Source organism: Micropterus dolomieu, linkage group LG07 (assembly GCF_021292245.1).
Source record: "Micropterus dolomieu isolate WLL.071019.BEF.003 ecotype Adirondacks linkage group LG07, ASM2129224v1, whole genome shotgun sequence".
In the NCBI taxonomy this organism is placed as follows: Eukaryota; Metazoa; Chordata; class Actinopteri; order Centrarchiformes; family Centrarchidae; genus Micropterus; species Micropterus dolomieu.
In genome coordinates, this window is record NC_060156.1 from 16,879,850 (window position 1) to 16,899,675 (window position 19,826).

Below are 19,826 nucleotides of genomic sequence, written 5' to 3' on the forward strand. Positions count from 1 at the left end.
GTTTGCATTCCTTTAACATTTCAGACTGTGGGAGGACAGTCTCTTTACTGAGGTTGATGTTTGGTATTTACACTCACAGTGCACCGCACATTTATGCACACTATGAAATGTTGTAGGATGTCCACCATCTTCTTTACTGTCATATGCATAACAATGACAGTGAGGCAGTTGTTTTGAAACATGTTATAACTGTTTCTTCTAATGTGGCCAGATTGTCCAGACATCTTTGATATCCTGTAAATGTTCTCAGCTTGACTGCATAATAATTAGGGGCAGCTTATTTTGCTCTTTAACATCAGTTTCAATTCATGAATCTTGTTTTTTAACTGGATTATCCCCCCAACAAACACAGACTCCTTTAAGCTCCACCCATGATATCACCTGTGTTCTCGTTCATTGTATTAATTACCCGTACTGTTTTTCTCCTCATCTTGATTGGCAAACTGGCAGCTCCACAGGAAAATCCCTAATAAGCATTAAGCTGCTGCTCAGTCTGGGAGAAGAAAAGGTGGAGGAAGCCACACACAACAGCCCAAAATCAGCCACTCGTGTGGATGCATCAATACAACAACAAGGCTGTTTAGGCATATGGCAGTGTAAATTGAAGATGAGGATGTTTTTGTGTGTGCTCTTGTGCATATTGCCTGTATCGACCTGTCTCCTGGTTCTCATGCAACTCTGTTCCTCGTTCTCTGTTGACGCTCGCCCCACCCTTGTTTTTCTGCCAGTCTTCTCTGCCAATCTTGTCTTGTCAGTCTTTTCTGCCTCAAAATAAAATAATTAAAAATAATAATTAGTAATAAATAATGACTTTAGAAACTCCCTTTAGGCTGCTTGACCACTTATTTCCAGAAAAGTGCTGCAGATTATCTGGACCATATTTAATTTATCAGCAATTTATTAACACAAAACTGCAGACTTCACTATTAGAAAGTCAGAAACTCATGAGCCTGTATTAATGGATTCCTCGCATTTACAACTGCGGTATTACAGTACTCTATGGAAAGGATAAACACCATCTAAAGGGATGTTTCATTTATCATTGCTTATAATTGACCTATAAATCATTAGTAGCCTTATTGATACTGGAAATTCCAATCAGGTGCTTTCACTTTTGCTGATGGGGTGAGTGTTCTGAGAATAGACTAGAACAGATTAAATAAAAAAAAATATGACATAGGTTAGGTTATTTTTCATATAATATAGTATAACATGACCTAATATAATAAAAAATAGTTTGATATAATATAATATAACATAATATAATATAATGTGGTTTACTCAATAAAACACATCTAACTGAAGATCACCAGTTGCTTCCTGTTTCTGTTTCTGTTGAAGCCACGCGCGCAGCCGGGCTGTGAAGTGAGAGTGAGGCTGCCCGCGAGCAGCAGCCCGGCAGAGGGAAACATCACGTGGTGACACATCTCCACGACTGACGTCATCGTCCCCATCTCCAAGCAACCCCTCCATCAGCACCCGCGTCACCATGAGCCCGAGCCGCGCTGTTGCCCGGCAACCCGTGCCTTGCGCTCGGGCCCGGCCTTGCCTTGCACCCGGCTCGGAGCTCTGACGCGGGTGTGACGTTAATGAGGTGGGTATCAATTTGTTATGGTGGCGGAGGGAGGAGGAGGAGGAGGAGGGAGGAGGAGTTCCCCCTCTGAGTGCCGAAGCCCTGTGCTCTGCATTCCGGCGGAGCGCACAGGCACACAGCGGCCGCAGCGCAGTCCCGGGCCGAAAGACTTCTTTAAACTCAAAGTAAAGACGCGAGGACTAAAGTTGCTCCGCGCGTGTTTGTGTTTTTTTTTTTCACAGTTTGTCCACTTTGTTGTGTTGCTGATTCGTCGCTCTGGTTGTGGAATGGTTTACGTTTCCTCTGAGAGCTGTCTGAACTGTGAGAGAAAGTGGTTTATGCCCGTTCTTTAAGGTAAGACAAGACTTTACTGCCTGAAATTTCCTTTACGATATTTTGTAATTTTCTTCCCCAGCCCAAAGCTTTCTTTCGGTTAATGCCAAATTCTCATCTCTTTTACTTTCTATTTGATCGGTTCAATTGAACAGTAAAAAAGTAACCACACATGGAATTATGGCTATTAACACATTAATAAAATCTATCTATCTATCAATCTATACTATCTATCTATCTATCAGTTTTTACCTTATTAAGAACTGGAATACGTTTGTACACATATTAATAGTAATAGTAGCCTAATAAAATGAATAGGCCTACATCATTTTCTTTTAAACATTTGGATTTCACCTCACCCACTCCAGGCTTGGAAGCTTGTATCCCACTTTCTCCCTCTGAACTCATTTGTTGTAGCCTACAAGGTTTTCACACTGACGCACCATACATACCATAACATAGCCACACATATATACTGTATATACTTATTAAAAGCTGCTTTGGACAAAAGCATCTACCAAAGAAGGTAATGTAAAAAAAAAAAATTAAAAGCAATGAAATATACAGCTGTCTTTATCTCTACAGGTACTAGCCTTGAACTATCCCAACACTGTAGCTGCAGACTGGTGGTGCACAATGGTGATCATGACAGAGAACAGTCGGGCGGCTCAGTCCAGCCCTGCCCAGGGAAGGCCCCTGCAGGTCGGCTTCTACGAGATTATCCGCACCCTAGGAAAGGGAAACTTTGCAGTGGTCAAACTGGCCAAACATAAAGTCACCAAAACACAGGTCAGCAGCTCTCTTTCTCCTAAATGTGTGACTGTATTTGCAGTTTTATAAAGATGCATAACCTTTAAAAATATGTATATATATTATTAAAAAATTGCAGTTTATAATTGTCCTTTGGTTTTCCAGGTGGCCATTAAGATCATTGACAAGACTAGACTGAACCCCTCCAACCTGGAGAAAATTTACAGAGAGGTGCAGATTATGAAGCTGTTAAACCACCCACATATCATCAAACTCTACCAGGTGTGTATTATCTTTCAGTCCTCTGCAGTGTTGCGGTTGGCCATGCATGTGTTTGCTGAACGGCGAGTGTGTGCATGCAGCAGTGTGTTATTCAGTCGGGGAGCCAGTTTGAATGCATGCATCAGAGTGAAATGTGATGGTGTGGAAAAATGTGCGAAAGGGGACAAATGTATTTCCCTCACTAACAATGCTGGGGTGCAGAGCATTGTGCCTCGTTATTGTTGATATGTGGATGCAGCAGCGCCATTATGTGTGGCAGAAATAATGGGCCTTTGTTATTTAAGTGCTTTGTACTTGCTTTTGGTGAGCTGCTGACTCCCAGAGCACATTGAGTCATAAGCTCAGCACAACAGCAACAGTGCAATCCCTTTTGACCTCCCTCTGTGCGTGTCTGCAGGTGCATGTGTGTAAGAGGGAGGGAGAATAATCAGGCAATGCTGGGAACAATGCACTTCTCAGATGCATTGTGTTGTTATATTATCGTAGAAGTGATTACAGAGATATGGGAAGCAGAGAAGCTGGTTAAAGTTGGGTCCCCAGGTCTGAATGTTAAGCCCAATTAGCATCTGTTAAAGCCAAGTGCAATGTGTCTGCACATCACGTGAGGGCCTCCCCACAAAGCACTACTTTAGTCCTAATCAAATTAAAGACTTAGTGGGAAAAATCCGATTTTTTTTACCTACCTCAGCTGGCCTTTGTGAGCGCCATGGCACGCGTCTGGCAAGAAACACACACCCACGCAAACAAGCATGCCATGCCTGTTCTTTTTTATACTCTGGAGTTTTTCTGCCCTTTGTTTAACTCTGGATTGTTTTGCTACTTTTGAGGATTTTTTCATGTCCGGTTTTAAGCAGCTGAGCAGTGTTTGCTGGGAAGTCATGCCTGCAAAATTAAGAGCATGACATTATTCCTTGGAATCCCCAACAGTGTTTCGCATCAAATATCAGTACAATGTAGGGGTGAAACTATTAGCCAATTAAACTATCAGCTGACTAACAGATAAATAATTGGCAAGTATTTTGATTAATTTTAATTAATTTTGCTTATTTTTGGTCTTATGTGTAAGTAAACTAAATATCATTGTGTGACAGTGAGACAAGACAAGCACTTTAAAGACATCACCCTAGGCTTTAGGATATTGTGATGTGCATTTTTCACTATTTTTACTTTTTATAGACCAAATGATTAACTAACAGAAAAAATACCTAGTAGATCCATCTGTAATGAAAATATTTGTTAGTAGCAGCCCCTAGTATAATGATGCTCAGTACCTTGATATTTATAATGCAACAATGTTATTAATATGGCTGTGTCAACTGTCAACCCTGACACCTTCGATGCAGTTCTTTCCACAATATAATGAGAGAGAGAGAGCTCCTGTCAAAGATGCTATCACAGCTCTGAAGTCTAACAGGGATGACCTCTGTTTGTATCCTGCATGTGATGCATCCTTGTTAATCTCGCCGTGCCCTTGGGTTGTCTGAGGTGATGCTAGTCAGATGGTTAGTCCTTGATGATGGTAAGCAATCCTCTTTACCACTGCGGCCCCTCTTTTCTGTACAAAGGGAGGATAGTGGCATAAGAGCATCTTGTGATCCAAGGGTTACATCCTCTTATTGTCTGTGGAGTTTTTTGGGGCAGCAGTCTGAGAAGGGCCTGATAAATCAGCTGCTCCTTCCACCGGTCTCATGAGAATAAAATGTGTTTTACCTATTTAGTCAAGATCATCGCAGCCTCTCCCTCTCTCTTTGTATTAGCCTCTCTTTGACCTTGTATTAATCACACTCTCCTGCCTTATCCCTTTAAACCCTTTAAATTTTAGTGTGAGAAGATACCAAATATGTCAAGCTGAATTGTCAGAATAAAATATAAAACAATATATATTTAATATATAATATGTATAAAACAAGACATTAACGTGCATCCATAAAACATGGCGTCTTGGGTCGGTGTAAACATTATACAGCTTCTACAACCATAAAGCTACTTTATGGCACAAAAAAATATGGATGTTAAGGGGTTAATCTTCCTTCTGGGATGGTTTGAGGGCCCTTGACGTGCCTTGTCTGTTCTTCAGAGCCGTGACGTCAGCTGCACCTCAAGGTGACAGAGCCCCAGAGAGCTGCCCTATCTCATAGATAAAGACTACTCCCCGCTTAGAGGCATCTGTGTATTGATTCATTCTTTGCTTGGTTTTCTAAAGGGGAAAAGAAATGAAAAGAGTTCATCTCCACCATTCAGTGGAATTTAGTGACATTTAATTCAAAGTTGGCCGGCAGCATTTCCCAGACAGGGCTTTGTCATCTGATGAAAATTCCTTTGTTTCTGCTCAACTGCATTGTCCTTGTCTGTGCTCTCCTGGGAAATGGAAGCTTTCTATGAGTTCCAGGAAACGATTGGGAATTGTGTCTTGCATAGTGCGCAGGGCACTGAGTGATTGCACTGGTGTTTTTGACACAAGAGACGTCCATGAACAGATCGTGCGAATCTATCTTTCCATTTCCAAGAACTAAAGAGATAGGGGTAGCTTGAAATTCAACACTATTATCCATTGCCAACTAGTGTCAGCCTCATGGAAAACATTTCCAACCGCTTGATGTTAGTCTGTCTGTGAATGTTATGCATTTACATGTTTCTCCTCTGGATTTTTGTTTACGTATATGAATGGGTTTTACAACATGATATAAATTCACACAGGAAGTCACTGACGGCTGGCTTATGCAACAGGGCATTTCATGGAAAGCCAGAGTGTTGGTTTTTTGTGTGTGTGTGGAACAAGAATATGAAGAAGTATAAGAAGGGGATTTTTGTGGTTAGAAAATGTCTCATGCCCAGAGATGCCTGGAGTGAGCTGCACTGAAGGACTTGGAGCAAGTTTTACTCTGAAAATGTATTCTTCGTCATCACCAGCTGCCAATGACCCAGTTGGTTTAAACTCTTTTTCGCTCTGTGTTTCTCTTAGGTCATGGAGACCAAAGACATGCTGTACATTGTGACAGAGTATGCAAAGAATGGAGAAATGTTTGGTGAGTTCAGCTTTCAAATGTAGGTTTTTTTTTTAAGTGTAGAAATTAATGTAGCCTAAATCTGTTGATTGTAATACTCTTTGTAATAGATAGAAAAAATAGATAGTAATAGATAGAAAACCACAACATTCTTGTCTCAAATATGGACTAGAACTAAAATATCCTCTCTCCCTCCAGACCACCTGACCTCAAATGGCCGTATGAGTGAAGATGAGGCACGAAAGAAATTTTGGCAGATTCTTACAGCCGTGGACTACTGCCATCGACACCACATCGTCCACCGTGACCTAAAAACCGAGAACCTGTTGCTGGATGCCAATATGAACATCAAACTGGCTGGTATGTCTGCCATATACCGTTTACTGTTACTAAGGTTACTGGTTTGCTGGCAAGAAGGTGTTGTACGATGTGAGACAGTGTTAATTTACTTTTATTAGAAATCAATGTTTTGAACCTGACTCTACCTCCATGCTGTTTTTGTATTGTCTTCATGTTTGCCTGAAGAAAGTATTCGCAGCTTTGGGATTCTTAAACCATTCTAATTAAATCATTGTTGTGCTGCCTGTAAAGTCTAATTAAGTGTGAATAATTCAAACCCTTTGCCAAGGTTAATATAAATCAGGGGAATTAGCACACAAACAGACACCTTTTGCATAAAGATATATTATAGCCTAAGTCTCTGAATAGAGCAAGACAACTGGTCTTTTGTGTGAGAGGCGATATGTTAGCTTGATCTGATCTATTCTATGAATCTCTCTAGATCTAGGTGTTGTGAAAATCAACACACTTGTGTTCCAGCGCCCCGAGGTCCTCACGGTGGAATTTAGAGAAAACAAACAAGCTTGAATAACAAAATCGTTGTGTCTGTCTTGCAGACTTTGGATTTGGAAACTTCTACAATGCAGGGGAGCCTCTGTCTACATGGTGTGGCAGCCCGCCTTATGCTGCGCCTGAAGTTTTTGAAGGGAAAGAGTATGAGGGGCCTCAGTTGGATATTTGGGTAAGCTTAAACAAGGAAAATATAGACAGAATTATTCAATCAAGCATTACATTTTTTCTTATGCTAATAGTCTCCTGTTTGCTTTTTTCTTATCAGAGCCTTGGTGTGGTGCTTTATGTTCTTGTCTGCGGCTCTCTTCCATTTGATGGACCCAGCCTTCCCGCACTCAGACAGAGAGTCACCGAGGGACGATTCAGAATCCCTTTCTTCATGTCCCAAGGTATAGTGGCAACAAATCATAGCAATTACTGCAACTGACTGATTCTGTCAAAATCTCAAAAAGCTCTAAATCCAAGACTCATTCCTTATTTACATCTTCCAGACTGTGAAAACCTGATCCGTAAGATGCTAGTAGTGGACCCAGCCAGGAGAATTAGCATGGACCAGATCAAGCAGCACCGCTGGATGCTGGCAGACCCAACAGCCGCCCACCAGACCCTTAGCCATTCCCTGACAGAGTACAACTCAAACCTGGGGGACTACAGTGAACCTGTGCTGGGCATCATGAACACACTGGGCATCGACCGCCAGAGAACTATTGAGGTGAGGGAACACCAAAAAAGTTTGGTAATGAGAAAGTGGAGGTTTAAGATTTAAAATTATTTGGGAATATCACTTTGTTGGGAGAATTGGCGAAATCTCCAAAGAGATTATACTTCACTGGAGTAGCAAGATTGAACACATATTATACTTGACTTTCAGAGAAATAGACTTAAACAAAGCTATAAAGAGAGGACCAGATGGATATAAGCTGGCATTAAGAGCCACAGAAGGTAAACAAAGCGACAAAGCCACTAATCTACTCTCTGTCCTTTTCTTCAGTCTCTGCAGAGCAGCAGCTACAATCACTTCTCTGCTATCTACTACCTGCTGCTTGAGAGAGTGAGAGAGCATCGCGCTCAGCAGCTGAACCGCCAGTGTGGAACTTGGAGCCAGAGACCCAGGAGCACCTCCGACTCCACAGGCCCAGAGGTGAGCACTCCAGCTGGGTGTATTGAGCTTAAAGATGTACGTATGTCCCGATCTAGCCTGCAGCCTGTACTTGAAGTCTAAAATCCTGTGTGCTTTCTGCTTGCTCTCAGGTGATCATGGAGTCCACCGACAGCTTTAGAACCACAGCATTTTCACTTCCAGCCAAAAGCACTCCTCCAGTGTACTCGGAGAAGGAGTATGAGCAAGGTGGATTGTTCCAGGTGAACATATTTTGATAAAACTTGACAGCATTCAGCAGCTCAGAGGTTAGGAGACTTCACCCTCCACCCTGATCTACTAATAGACCACTGTGCCCCATGTGTCCTCTGTCAATCAGTGACTAACAACTCCTTCTGTTACAGCGGGTGGTGTTTCCAGTGGAGGCCAGCCTGAACAGACTTCTCTGGAACCGCTCCATTTCACCCAACAGCCTGCTGGAGACGAGCATCAGCGAAGAGGTGCGACCCAGGGACCTGGAGGAGGAGGAGGCAACACAAACTCTCGGGCCCCTGCTCCCTCCCACCACCACTTCCCGCAGACACACTCTGGCGGAGGTTTCGGCCCGTTTCCACCAGTGCAACCCTCCATGTAAGTATGCCACACATACGTAAAATAGCACATGCTAATCCCCACGCTGACAGATATACAGAGTCTTAATTTCTCCCCTGTCCTTTTTCTGTAGGTATTGTGGTCAGTCCCTCAGATGGTGCCTCTTCTGACAGCTGTCTGAAGTCGTCATCCAGTCCAGCCCCCCCGCAGGCTGCTATGGGTGAGATGTCAACTCTTCTGGCCTCTGGGGCTGAAGGTAGAGCGCTGCTGCCTACTGGAGTTCCCCTGGCTCTCTCTTCCCACCTCCTGCCCCAGGCCCAGGGCAGCCTGCCAGCTGCCAGCTTCCAGGAGGGTCGCAGAGCCTCTGACACCTCCCTCACACAAGGTACAGGGGCATGGTCATGAAATCATTTATCCACTCTGATTTACATTTTTGCCATGTCCAATGTGTCAAATTATAGGATCAAAGGAGTATTGTGTAACACTTTCCTATGCCTTTCCACAGGCCTCAAAGCTTTCCGTCAGCAGCTGAGGAAAAACACACGCACTAAAGGGCTTCTGGGATTAAATAAGATCAAGGGTCTGACAAGGCAGGTTGTACCACCAGCCTCCTGTAACCGAGGCAGCCGTGGGTCATTGGGTCCAGCCCTCTCTGAGCACCGCATCATGCTGGAGGAGGTGCTGCACCAACAAAGGTGAGGCACACTATTACATAATTATTTGAGATTTTGTAGATCAGATGTTTTCAAACTGGGGGTGGGGCCAGTCATTGAATTAGTTTGGGCGGGGGGAGCCCACAGTGTCAGACTTTGAAAACCCCTGTGGTTAATAGAGTTTCATCGTCTCTGTTTTACAGGATGCTACAGATCCAGCACCAGCCCCAGCTTCAGGTCCAAGTGGCTCAGAAAGGACCTACACAGAATCCCCTGCTCTTTCTGGCCCAGCAACAGTCACCCTCACCTCCGCCTACTACCGTGTTTGCTTCTGCCTCCATCTTTGACACCCCCACCCCCTCTGCCCTGCCTCCTCAGCAAGCTTCAGTGGCTCTACAGCACGGGCCCTGGCAACAAACCCTCGAGACGGCCTCCTCTGGCTGCTCCTCATCCTCCTCATCCTGCTACTCCTCTTCTCTGTCCCCCGTGGCCTCCGCTGCTTACCTTCTTGAGGCTCGTCTGCACATCAGCCAGCAAACCCACCCTCACCCCCACACCAGCTTCCAACAGCACCCTCAGTCCACAACACAGAGTACCTTCACCATCACGTCCAAACCAGCAATGTGGAACATGGGCTCGGCCTCCAGCACAGATCCTGACATGCAGGAGTTGGGTCTGGCTGCGCAGCAGCTCAGTAGCTGCGTGATGGTGAAGTGAAACATCAGCCGTCTTGACCAGTGAATGTTTTCTCTGTGGAAGAAGAAAAGAGAGCAAAAGTGGGGAGACGGAACAAAAAGTAGATTCAAGCGACACATTTACACTTTATTTAAGAACATGCGGTACACATGTGAGAATGTGTCCACACATGTGTGTATGTTGTGTATGCTTTTGTTAACATATAAGCTAAAAACTAAGCAATAACCAAACTCTGGACAAGGTGTTGAACCCGGAACAGACAGCCAGAGAAGCAATAATGAAAGACTCTCGTCCAGCTTCCTGATGGACTGAATAAAATGAGAGCTGACGTTAGCCGATACAGTTATGTCTCACATGTTTTGATGCTGTCTAAGTTAAAGATATGATTTTTTAATACAGGAAGGCTCCTTCTTCCTCATTCTTTTTTTGTGTCATTTCCTGTTCTTGATGTTTTTCACTTGACCGGACAGAAGACCAAAATCTTTCTTTTTTTTCTCCATATTTCCCACTTTGTTCGCCTTTCTAAAGAGACATTTCTCTGTAGCAGTGCAATGAACATGCAGTATAGTGCCCTAAGCTTACAACGTTCACTGAAGGAGTTGATTTTGATTAGTATTGAAACTGTGATATTTTTCCCCTCTGTGCTACGCAAATGCTGCTTTTACCTCAAGCTGCAAAAAGACTGCTATGTCCTCATCAGCCAAAACTGAAGGAAAGATAGTGTCTTGCTGATTGAGTTAAGCACAACAGGTACATCGGTCAGCTTGGTAGCACCTTACATATGTGGATACATCTTTCTGTATTCCGTTTGTTTGATAAGCACCTTCCTGTTAGATGCTTTTACTACCTCCTTGGCAAGAATTTGGAAACAGACAAACATAAATCCCAGAATATCAGAGGAATGACGATTTTCATATGGACAGAACAAAGCTCATGGGAACAGTGCAATATTTCACATTGAAATACAAAGATGAGGCTCTACATAGGATGATCAAAATGTACATGCAGATTTGCCTGAGGTTATTGTTGTTATTACCTTTAATATGTTTGTTTGCCGTGCTCGCTAGCTGAACAGGTACTAGTTTTGTAACATAATAACAGGATACTGTAGAAATTAGAGACTGAAGGCATTTCAAAATGCTGTTTCTTCACGCAGCATGCTTGTCGTTCTTTAACTGAAAGGAAGAATTTGGGTTTTACCAAAGAGTGAACAGCACAAGACATGGTGATCTACTAAAGACACACTACTGACTTTTCACCTTGAATGCTGTTTGAAATTGTAGCACAGTGGTTAGCTAACATTTTCACATGATCTCCTTAGCTTTTGCTGTGACAAAACACCCGCTGCCACCAAATCCTAATGCTACATGTTGTTAATATCTCTATCTGCTATCAGGACCATGGTGGTATTAATTTTTGTACTTTTCTAGAAAAGATGAAGGAAAAAGGAGAACAAAAAAATCTGAACATAGCAATACCATGTTGTGCTGGATGTTGATGTTGTCCACATGTGACTAGAAATAGGTAGAACTTACCTGCAACAAGCTGATTTTTTTGTGCGGTCAGTTCAGATGACATTAGAAAACTGTAAGAGATGTGTAATATTGTAATCTTAGTTCGTTCACATCTGTGAAACATCTTGTAGAAGAGCAGTGTTTTTCCAAACCCAGTCCTACGTTGGAAACATGCAGTGTTGATATTTCTATCCAACTATTTTTGGCTGATTGCACTCACTACCAACACTTGTGCCTTTATGTGAACAAACCCACGATCAGAGGTCTCCATGTCTGATCACTACACTGAAGAAAGAAAGAAGAATGGCTCTGTTACTGGCCATTCAGTCAGAAGCCCCTTTTGATATCTTCTCAGACCTCTCGCTCTTACCTGAATTTGACCTTTGAACTTGTGTGAACAGGAGCAAGAATTGCACTTTATTCATATTTCTTATTGCTGATTTTTTGGATGGAAAACCTTCACAAAATCAATACACTAAGAACCCTGATGCAAATCTGTAAAATGACCATTTTTGATAAACTTTGGATAATGATAAGTATTTCATTTTCTTATTTCTGATTTGTTACTTGACTGTGTGAGCATGTGCATGTCTGTGTGTATGTGTGTGCATGAGTGTGTGTGGAGGGACGAAGAGAAGAAGAAAGAAGAGAGAATGTTAGTTCAAGAAAGATTGTTTATTTATGTTGCTATTTATTTAAATAAAGTTTACTTCCTAAACTGTCTGTTGTTTGATTTTTTTAAAGCCATAAGTTGGAAAGATTTACTGTTGTGTTAATTGTAGACACCTTTACTACACTTTAACAACTCTTTTACAGGGCTTCTCATGCACTTTCATTCATATTAAATTTAGTTAAAAATAATAATAAGAGAATTATGCCCCCTCAGCAATGGATTATTCCAGTTGTTTACATCAGAATGAATGGTAGAAAAAAATAAATAAATAAAGGTGACTTGACTTGAGAAATGGAAGGATAGTGTTTGGCTGGTTTGTGGAGTCCATATTTGTTTTGTTTACAAACATTTCCACATTAGTAAGTGCCAAGTAGGAGATATCAGAGCTTGGATGTTTTATAATTTTTATATACCACAAGTTGTAAACGCATAATTATGATAGCTCTCTGCCTTGTTGTTGTCCTTTGGATTGCCATACACATTGCATACTGTATTTGCACTTCAGTCTATAAAAAATTCTATTGGATAGTTTGCTTTACAACTGTGGCTTATGTACATTTAATATTTTTATATGCTGAAAAATTGAGAGCTCACATAAAAACATATTACTTATTTATAGTTTTTATTTTTTAATTACTGTCCTTGTGACAAATAAAACCATTCAATTTAATTATCCGCATCTTCACATAGAACATGGAAATGTGAATTCAATCTGCAGTATGCCAATAATAATGATGCTGTCTCTTAAAAGGACATTAATACTAATTAATTAACAATTAATTAACATTAATAGTGAGTCAATATTACCAGTAATCATCAGTAACAATAAAGACTACTAGTAATATTTCTGGTGCAAAACAAATACTGTTTTATTTATCATTCAATCATTTGATAGCTGCTTGAATAATTGCAGAGTTGTATTATTTCATCAAGACTGGATACAAAAACGGGTATTATGTAAAGTCATTTCACGGACAATAAAGAAGGCGAAAATACTGCCACTAACAAAGAAAACATTTTATTATGACTCATCCTCTTCCACTAACTGCTGATGAAACACACTGATGATGCACTGGCACCCTATGATAATGCTGTGACGCAAAGTGATGATGCATTGGACCCTGATGACCCTCCTGCTGGCCGGTTGTTCATAAAACGAAGAATGGACAGGTGTCTGACGTCTGGTAGGAAAGGCTATGTGGGAGTCAAGTGACGCAACAGCAAAAGGAAAAGCCAAACAGCTCTCCTGCTTGCTCATTATCTCCAGTTAGACAAGTGAAAGAAGTGAAACTTAAATTCCTGCAGGACTGCACGGTGTACTTGCTGCTCGTTACATGTACAGATTTACACTGTGAGGGGCGATTCACTGACACATATGCACTCACACACATTTACACATGTAACATATGGCCTGACATTTGGCATGTGACCTTCTGAGGGTTCAGCATGAAAGGAATGCTGTGCATTTGACTTCTATCCACCACAAACACATCAGTCATCAGCTGCTGCCTGCTGTGGACATGACCTTTAATTAACTAACAAGCTTTTTGTTAACACGCTCTAAACAACACTGTGTGACCATCTGATTTACAGATACGTATGTGTGTGTGTGTGTGTGTGTTGTTGTTGTAGTATTCATATATGAAAGCTCAGCTCAGAGTGTTGACATTAAACAGAAAACAGACAACTCACAAACACTAAATGTGAGAGGGTGTTGCACTTTAGTATACAGGGAAATTAAATATACTTTACAGAAGGATTGATAGGAAATATATATATTTTTTTTTAATAACTGGAAGCCACAGTAGGTACTGTACTTAAAGGGTGTCTTTACAGTTAATTGTTTATTTCCTAAATTCAAATGCCAAACTCAACAGGTAGCTACAGCAACCTGCTAAGAAAAGGGGCAGCTTTTTAAGAAACACAGCAGGTTAGGCTAGACTGTTAAATTGGCTAGACCCATACATCAGCCAATATTAGTCTATTTTCAGTGTTGACGTATGAGTGAGTTACTATACTGTGGTTTCCTTATGTTATCACATTGGAAAGATCCTTCCCACTGTGCTTCCACTTGGGCTTAAGCAGTACTGAATTGTCAACAACTGACGATTCGTGTGTCCGTCTGCTGAGAATCTATCTCAGCGACAGACATATGGACGTGATTCTGTTTATAACTCTGCAAGGTTTGTTGTGCATCTGTGCATGTAAACTGAGCTCAAGGGTTGGGATAGTTCTGTCCAGGTCACCCAGTGCAGAGAAACACAGGACTCAGTGTGACCCAGTACAGGTTGTCCCTGCGCTCCCAGTTCTACACGACTATCAGCATGCATAAACAGAGCAGGAGGTTCCAGCAGTGGTGGAAGGAGTATTCAGATCCTTTACTTACAAATTAGCAGCAATACAACTAAAGTATTATCAGGAAAATGTACTTAAAGTATCAAGTAGGAAAATCAAGTAAAATTAAAATAAAAAAAAATCCTCTGAGTATATTGACATTTTAATAAATGGTTATAACACACTATAAAGTAGTTTTATGCAGATACATAGCTTATTGATAGACACTATAAGTGTCAGCAATTCTAACTAACTCCAATGCTGACATATTTTTTATGCTGTTATAATCGTACTTTACTATATTGTTATTCATTATCTGTTTATACAGCAGCATCCATGTACAATATGTGCGCACACAGGAGGAGTTATAGTTGTTGAGAAATATATACATACTATCTGCCCACAACTACATTATAATGTGTTGTAAACCATTATGGTGTTTATAAATACTAAAAGGTAAAGCATTGCCCTTTTGGGTAGTTGAATCCATAACAAACCTCCAAAAGATGACTATATGTTTTGTGTGTAAACTCTGAATTTGCAAGTAACTAGCAACTACAGCTGCAGATAAATGAAGTGGAGTTCAATATTTTAACCCAATTACAAGTACCTCCAATTTTGGTATAGTCAAGTAACTGCATGGAAAGTGTTGAATATAAAGGATAATTTTGTGTACTACAATACTGAAACAAATCATGTTTTTGTCCGTCTCTCAATACTTTCTGACTTTTCCACTGTCCTTGGTACTCAGCCCCATGTACTGTCATTCCAACTGAAAACAGTTTGCAACTTGATAGTTTCATTTTGAAATGAATATATCATTTCCTAAAACAGCTGGGTATTGTAGTTTTTAACAAATGTTACTCAAACTGGAGCATTTCTTGGGGACTATTTTCACCTGTGGAGGAATACATGTCACCAAGTACAACAGTTAATGTGTTTTAAATTTTTTGTACAACAATAGAGCTCTATGCCACACAGGAATAAAATATGTCAGGCTTTGGATATTCATGTTGTCAGTCTTGTTCTTGAAGTACTTCTGTATTTGTACTTCCACCACGAGAAAGGTTCCTGTCCATAGCTGAGAGTAAAATGGAACTTGCAAAGTATTTGGGGATTTGGACGGGACTATTATGCACTTAAGTGTGAAGAGCACTTGATGAAAAAGATTCTACACAGACGCTGCTCGCCATAAAACATTCAGTGTTTTGAATAAGTAACTCTGTTATCAAAAGTGAAAGAAGTTTGAGCAGAGAGGTTTCTCGAAATCTCTTTGTGTGGACAAAAGCAGAAGAGACAGAAGATTAGAAAAAAATGCAGATGCTGGAGAAAAAAGTGTAACTACAACAAAAAGGGAACTAACAAAAGGGAAATTCAAGCTCATAAGGTGAATTACTGTATCAGCCACGAGAACTGTTGCATAAGAAATATGAAGTGGCACAGTTACTGTACGCAAAAATCCCATTGACCTGAATGTGATGTGAAGCACATAAAAAAATACTCAGAAATATTCTCAGAAGGCGGCTGCAGGGGCTTTTAGATCCCTCCCTTCGCTGAGATTAGCACCCTCCTAATTGTGTGTACGTGAGTGAGAAACTGTACACATGCGTCACTGCCAATAATCAAGCTCTCTGGCAGGATGAGTATAAATACCAGAGGATTTGTGGAACTCGTGGCGGTTCAAAGTAAATAAACAACTTTCGGAAGTGGATGACAGGACTCTACATAACTGAGTTTGCTGCCTCATCAGTCAGTTCACTGATTCGCCTGGAAACAGCAGCAGTTACAGAAAGCTTATAGTTTTTTAATTTTACATTTCAGTAGCAATACAGTTAGTTTTATAATATTCTGAGTCATAAGTATGACCAGCATCAGACACGGGCAAAGACCTACTGCAACTCAAACTTCCTCTATAGAAAAGACATTATATTACTGAGACCACTCTAATTCAGTGATAGATGATCTGGAAATGCAGGCAGGTTCACATCTTCTGACTCTTTACATTTGCTGCATCCACAATTCAGGGGCTGCATCCTTTTAAGTGTGACTAACTAATTATCATGGTTAATTTAAAGCGGTTCTATTCTCTATTTCTATGATACATCAAATGACAACATGGAAACAATGTGAAAGGGCTCATGTGTAGTGACGAACTTACAGACAATTTAGCTAAATCTGCAGGAGCTTTATAATGAGTTTCAGCTCGTTTAGTTTTCCGGCCGGCAACTTTAATGTTTTGGTTCACTCTCACTGCTCTCATTACAACAAAAACAGCTCTTAAAACCTTCTGCTCAGCACCAAACAGCAGACAGACTGAGTTACGTGACTAGCTGGTGAACAATAGTGAAGCATTTAGCAGCTTAAGAGGCAAATATTTATAGATATAAATATACAGGAGTTTGTAGAGACCAAAAAAAAGCTAAAAGAGAGTGAATATTCATTTATCAGGTGGACACAAACATGAATACAAATGAATTATAATGTTGCTCCATAACTGCTGGATGTGTAAATAAGCAACAAAGTTCTCCATATCAACTTAAAAGTAGATGATATGTCAATGTTACGTTCATTCACAGCTTGTTTTCTCCTCACGAACACATCCTCATGTATAAACGAGAGAATAGGTCAATAGTTGATTTCTCCAAAACAAACTAAATGAGTTTTCAGTTACCCATAGACCTTAGCAACACAGGGATGTTAACACTACAGCTGCGCACATCGGCCTTGAGGCACACACCCCTGTGATAGTTAGGGTAAGGGTACAAAAAACGCTAGCACTAAATGAAACGTTAAATGAAACGCTACAAATAAAGTCTACAAAATGCAAAAAAAAGAAGTATGCTAAAAATAGTTAGCTAACGCTAATAACACTACAAAAAACAAAAACTAATGTTAGCTTTTTGTTTTACATGAGACATTAGTCTCAGTCAAGTAAAATTGGGTTGTTTTAAGCCCTTCAACTATCGACCAATGTTGTCGTTTTCTCTGCGAGGATGGGCTGGCCCCACAAATTGCCAAAATTTTTTATTTATTGCAGGTTTAAAGTCACGTTTTAGTGATCCTCGGAAAGTCCAAAATATGATGTGACCACATCATTTTTACCAGGCATTTGAACTCATTCATTGGTAAATATCTCACTTAAACTGAATTCTTCTAGACTAAGTTAGCTAACAAGAGAGTGTCAAATGTGAGATTCTTGGCTTTGAAAATAAAATTGACTTGACCTAATGGGACCACAGGAGGAAGTGAAAAACAAAGGCGAGGAAAGAACTCTGTTTTTTTCCTCGCCTGTTTGTTTTTGTTAACAGCCTGGACATGTTGTCACATGACATTACAGAGAAATGGAACCTTCTACACAATTTGTCATTTGTCATGTGTTGAAGCAAAACTTCACAACTCACACTGTAAAACTCAAGTATCAGGGAACTTGCCAAAGTTTTTCAATGTACCGCTTTGTCATGCATTTGAGAGCAACTTTCTAGGGAAATTGTGCACTTGTGAACTTGTTAATGAGGCACAGATGAACACACAAGTAGAATTGGTTTCTGTGAAGCTTGAGTGTTTGGGGTGGATGCAAAGGTTCAGCCCAACCTTTAGATCGACACACGCATAGAGTATTTAAAGAAAATCTAAACGTTTCCCATTTTATTTATTTGCTTCAGTGCTCAGTCATATTTTCAGTAAATGTTATCTACCTACATTACGGCCACTTGCCTTGCAATTTGAGTGGAGAATACTGAATTCCTTCCATTTTAAATAATAGTTGTTGTTTTTTCTTTTCTTGTCCTTATTTACAAATAGCCCAGAAAATCACATACAGTCAGCATGTTCTATGGTAGAACTCCTGTAAACCTCTCCCCCAATTTCCAGGAATATTATCGAGAACATGACCTTGGTGTCTACAATGGTAGATTTGGCCCTGGTGGTGGTAACCGAATAAGTGGGGATACTGTAAATGTATCTCTGTTATTAGGATTGTATTACAATTCTTGTGAAGCAGGTATGCACATTAGTGGTGCTTGAGAATTAAACTGTCTCAGTGCTGTACACCACAGCTCAAGCCTCTGAAATAATGACTTGAAACATACTCCTTGACCTTTACAAGAAATATAATGTTGTGTGGATTGACATAATCATCCCACCAAGTTTAAAATAAACTAGAAGCTATTATGTCCTAATGAGTCCAGAGGAACAAAAACACACCATATAACTAATTGCCTTCACTCTCTCACGCTTCATCCGTAGTTCTAATATTTCACATAGTGTAATATGCATAGCTGCCATTGTTCTGTGGCGACACCACCCAGGATTTTAATTTGGAGGCTCATACATCAACTCAAGACTGGTGTGGCACTACAGTAGAGATTAAAGGGAAGCATATAATACAGACACACACTTAGTCACACACACACACAGTGTCAGCTGTGAGAGCTATGACGCACTTTGGGCTCTGTTAATATTGTACAGCAGGCTTCGGCGTCTGTGTGAGCATTCCATTACAGCCATTACATTCCTTGACTCTCTCACACTGAGTTCACTAAGCAGCTGTGCGCTGAATTAGACTCTCAGCCTCTCATATAAACACACATACAGGGTCAACTCTCCTTCAACGTTCGCTGTCCCTGTCACCTTTCAAATTCTTGGCAAAGTAATGTTTAGTTGCTTAGTTTATCTGAAGGATCAGTCTGGTGATATGTTATATTTTTTGTACTGTTGTTGAATGAAAAGTACAAAACTAACAATGTAAAACTCCATTGTTGTCCAACAATAAGTCTTTACAACCATGCTAGCAGCTCTGTAAGGCTGCACTCATAGGCACAGCGGTGCTTTGAGCTAAACGCTAATATCAGCATGTTAACATGCTCACAGTGACAAAGCTATGAGGTACTTGTGATGTTGTTGTTAAAGCAACATTATGTAGTCAGTTTATCTTAAAGTAACAGTTTGAAAATCATTTTGATGGTACACTGACTTGTAATAGGGTCAATGGCATCTCTGTCATTGCCACTCTGGGCTTGCTACGCTAGTTCTTACGCTACGTAACATTGGAATCCTGGGCAGGACATTTATTATGACAATGTCATTATGGTTTTTGGCATCAACATGACTCTTAAACAAGCAAGCTATAAGAAGAATAGATATATATATAATATACAATGTGAGTTTGGAAGTTTGTGAGTTTTGGGATTAGATCTGTATTCTCAGTATGGATATCAGGGCAGAGGCTGTGAAGAGACCAAAGAAGACGTTGTCTGAGAAAGCGAGGAAGAGAAAAAGAGTGATTAAACACGCAACAGACTGGACAAGAGTTAATATCGGACTAGTTTTAACTTGTTGGTGTGAGCCAAAAGAGCTGAAAGGATGCAAGACCGATGCCAAGCAGGCCTTCTTTCTGTTGGTGAGTTATAAATTACTAGCTGGCTTGCTGTGTCTTGTGTTGTTGCACTTATGTTTGCCTGTGTTAGCAAAGT

General features: G+C 40.6%; 1 protein-coding gene across 2 annotated transcripts; it reads left to right on the forward strand.

Annotated features, from left to right (window-relative positions):
* Nucleotides 1-1,459: 1,459 nt before the first annotated feature.
* Nucleotides 1,460-11,887, forward strand: sik1 (salt-inducible kinase 1). 2 transcript variants are annotated; one of them, XM_046053495.1, is made up of 15 exons: nt 1,460-1,594; nt 1,816-1,927; nt 2,492-2,695; nt 2,822-2,938; nt 5,901-5,964; nt 6,142-6,303; nt 6,840-6,964; nt 7,061-7,184; nt 7,287-7,507; nt 7,787-7,936; nt 8,047-8,157; nt 8,299-8,524; nt 8,619-8,870; nt 8,991-9,180; nt 9,342-11,887. In XM_046053495.1, exons 3-15 carry the CDS (start codon nt 2,543-2,545, stop codon nt 9,853-9,855), a joined length of 2,409 nt encoding a protein of 802 aa, XP_045909451.1. In that variant the 5' UTR covers nt 1,460-1,594; nt 1,816-1,927; nt 2,492-2,542; the 3' UTR covers nt 9,856-11,887. The 2 variants fall into 2 exon arrangements, with proteins under 2 accessions (XP_045909451.1, XP_045909450.1); XM_046053494.1 differs by lacking the exon at nt 1,460-1,594 and having other exon boundaries at nt 1,706-1,927.
* The last annotated feature ends 7,939 nt before the right edge of the window (nt 11,888-19,826 follow it).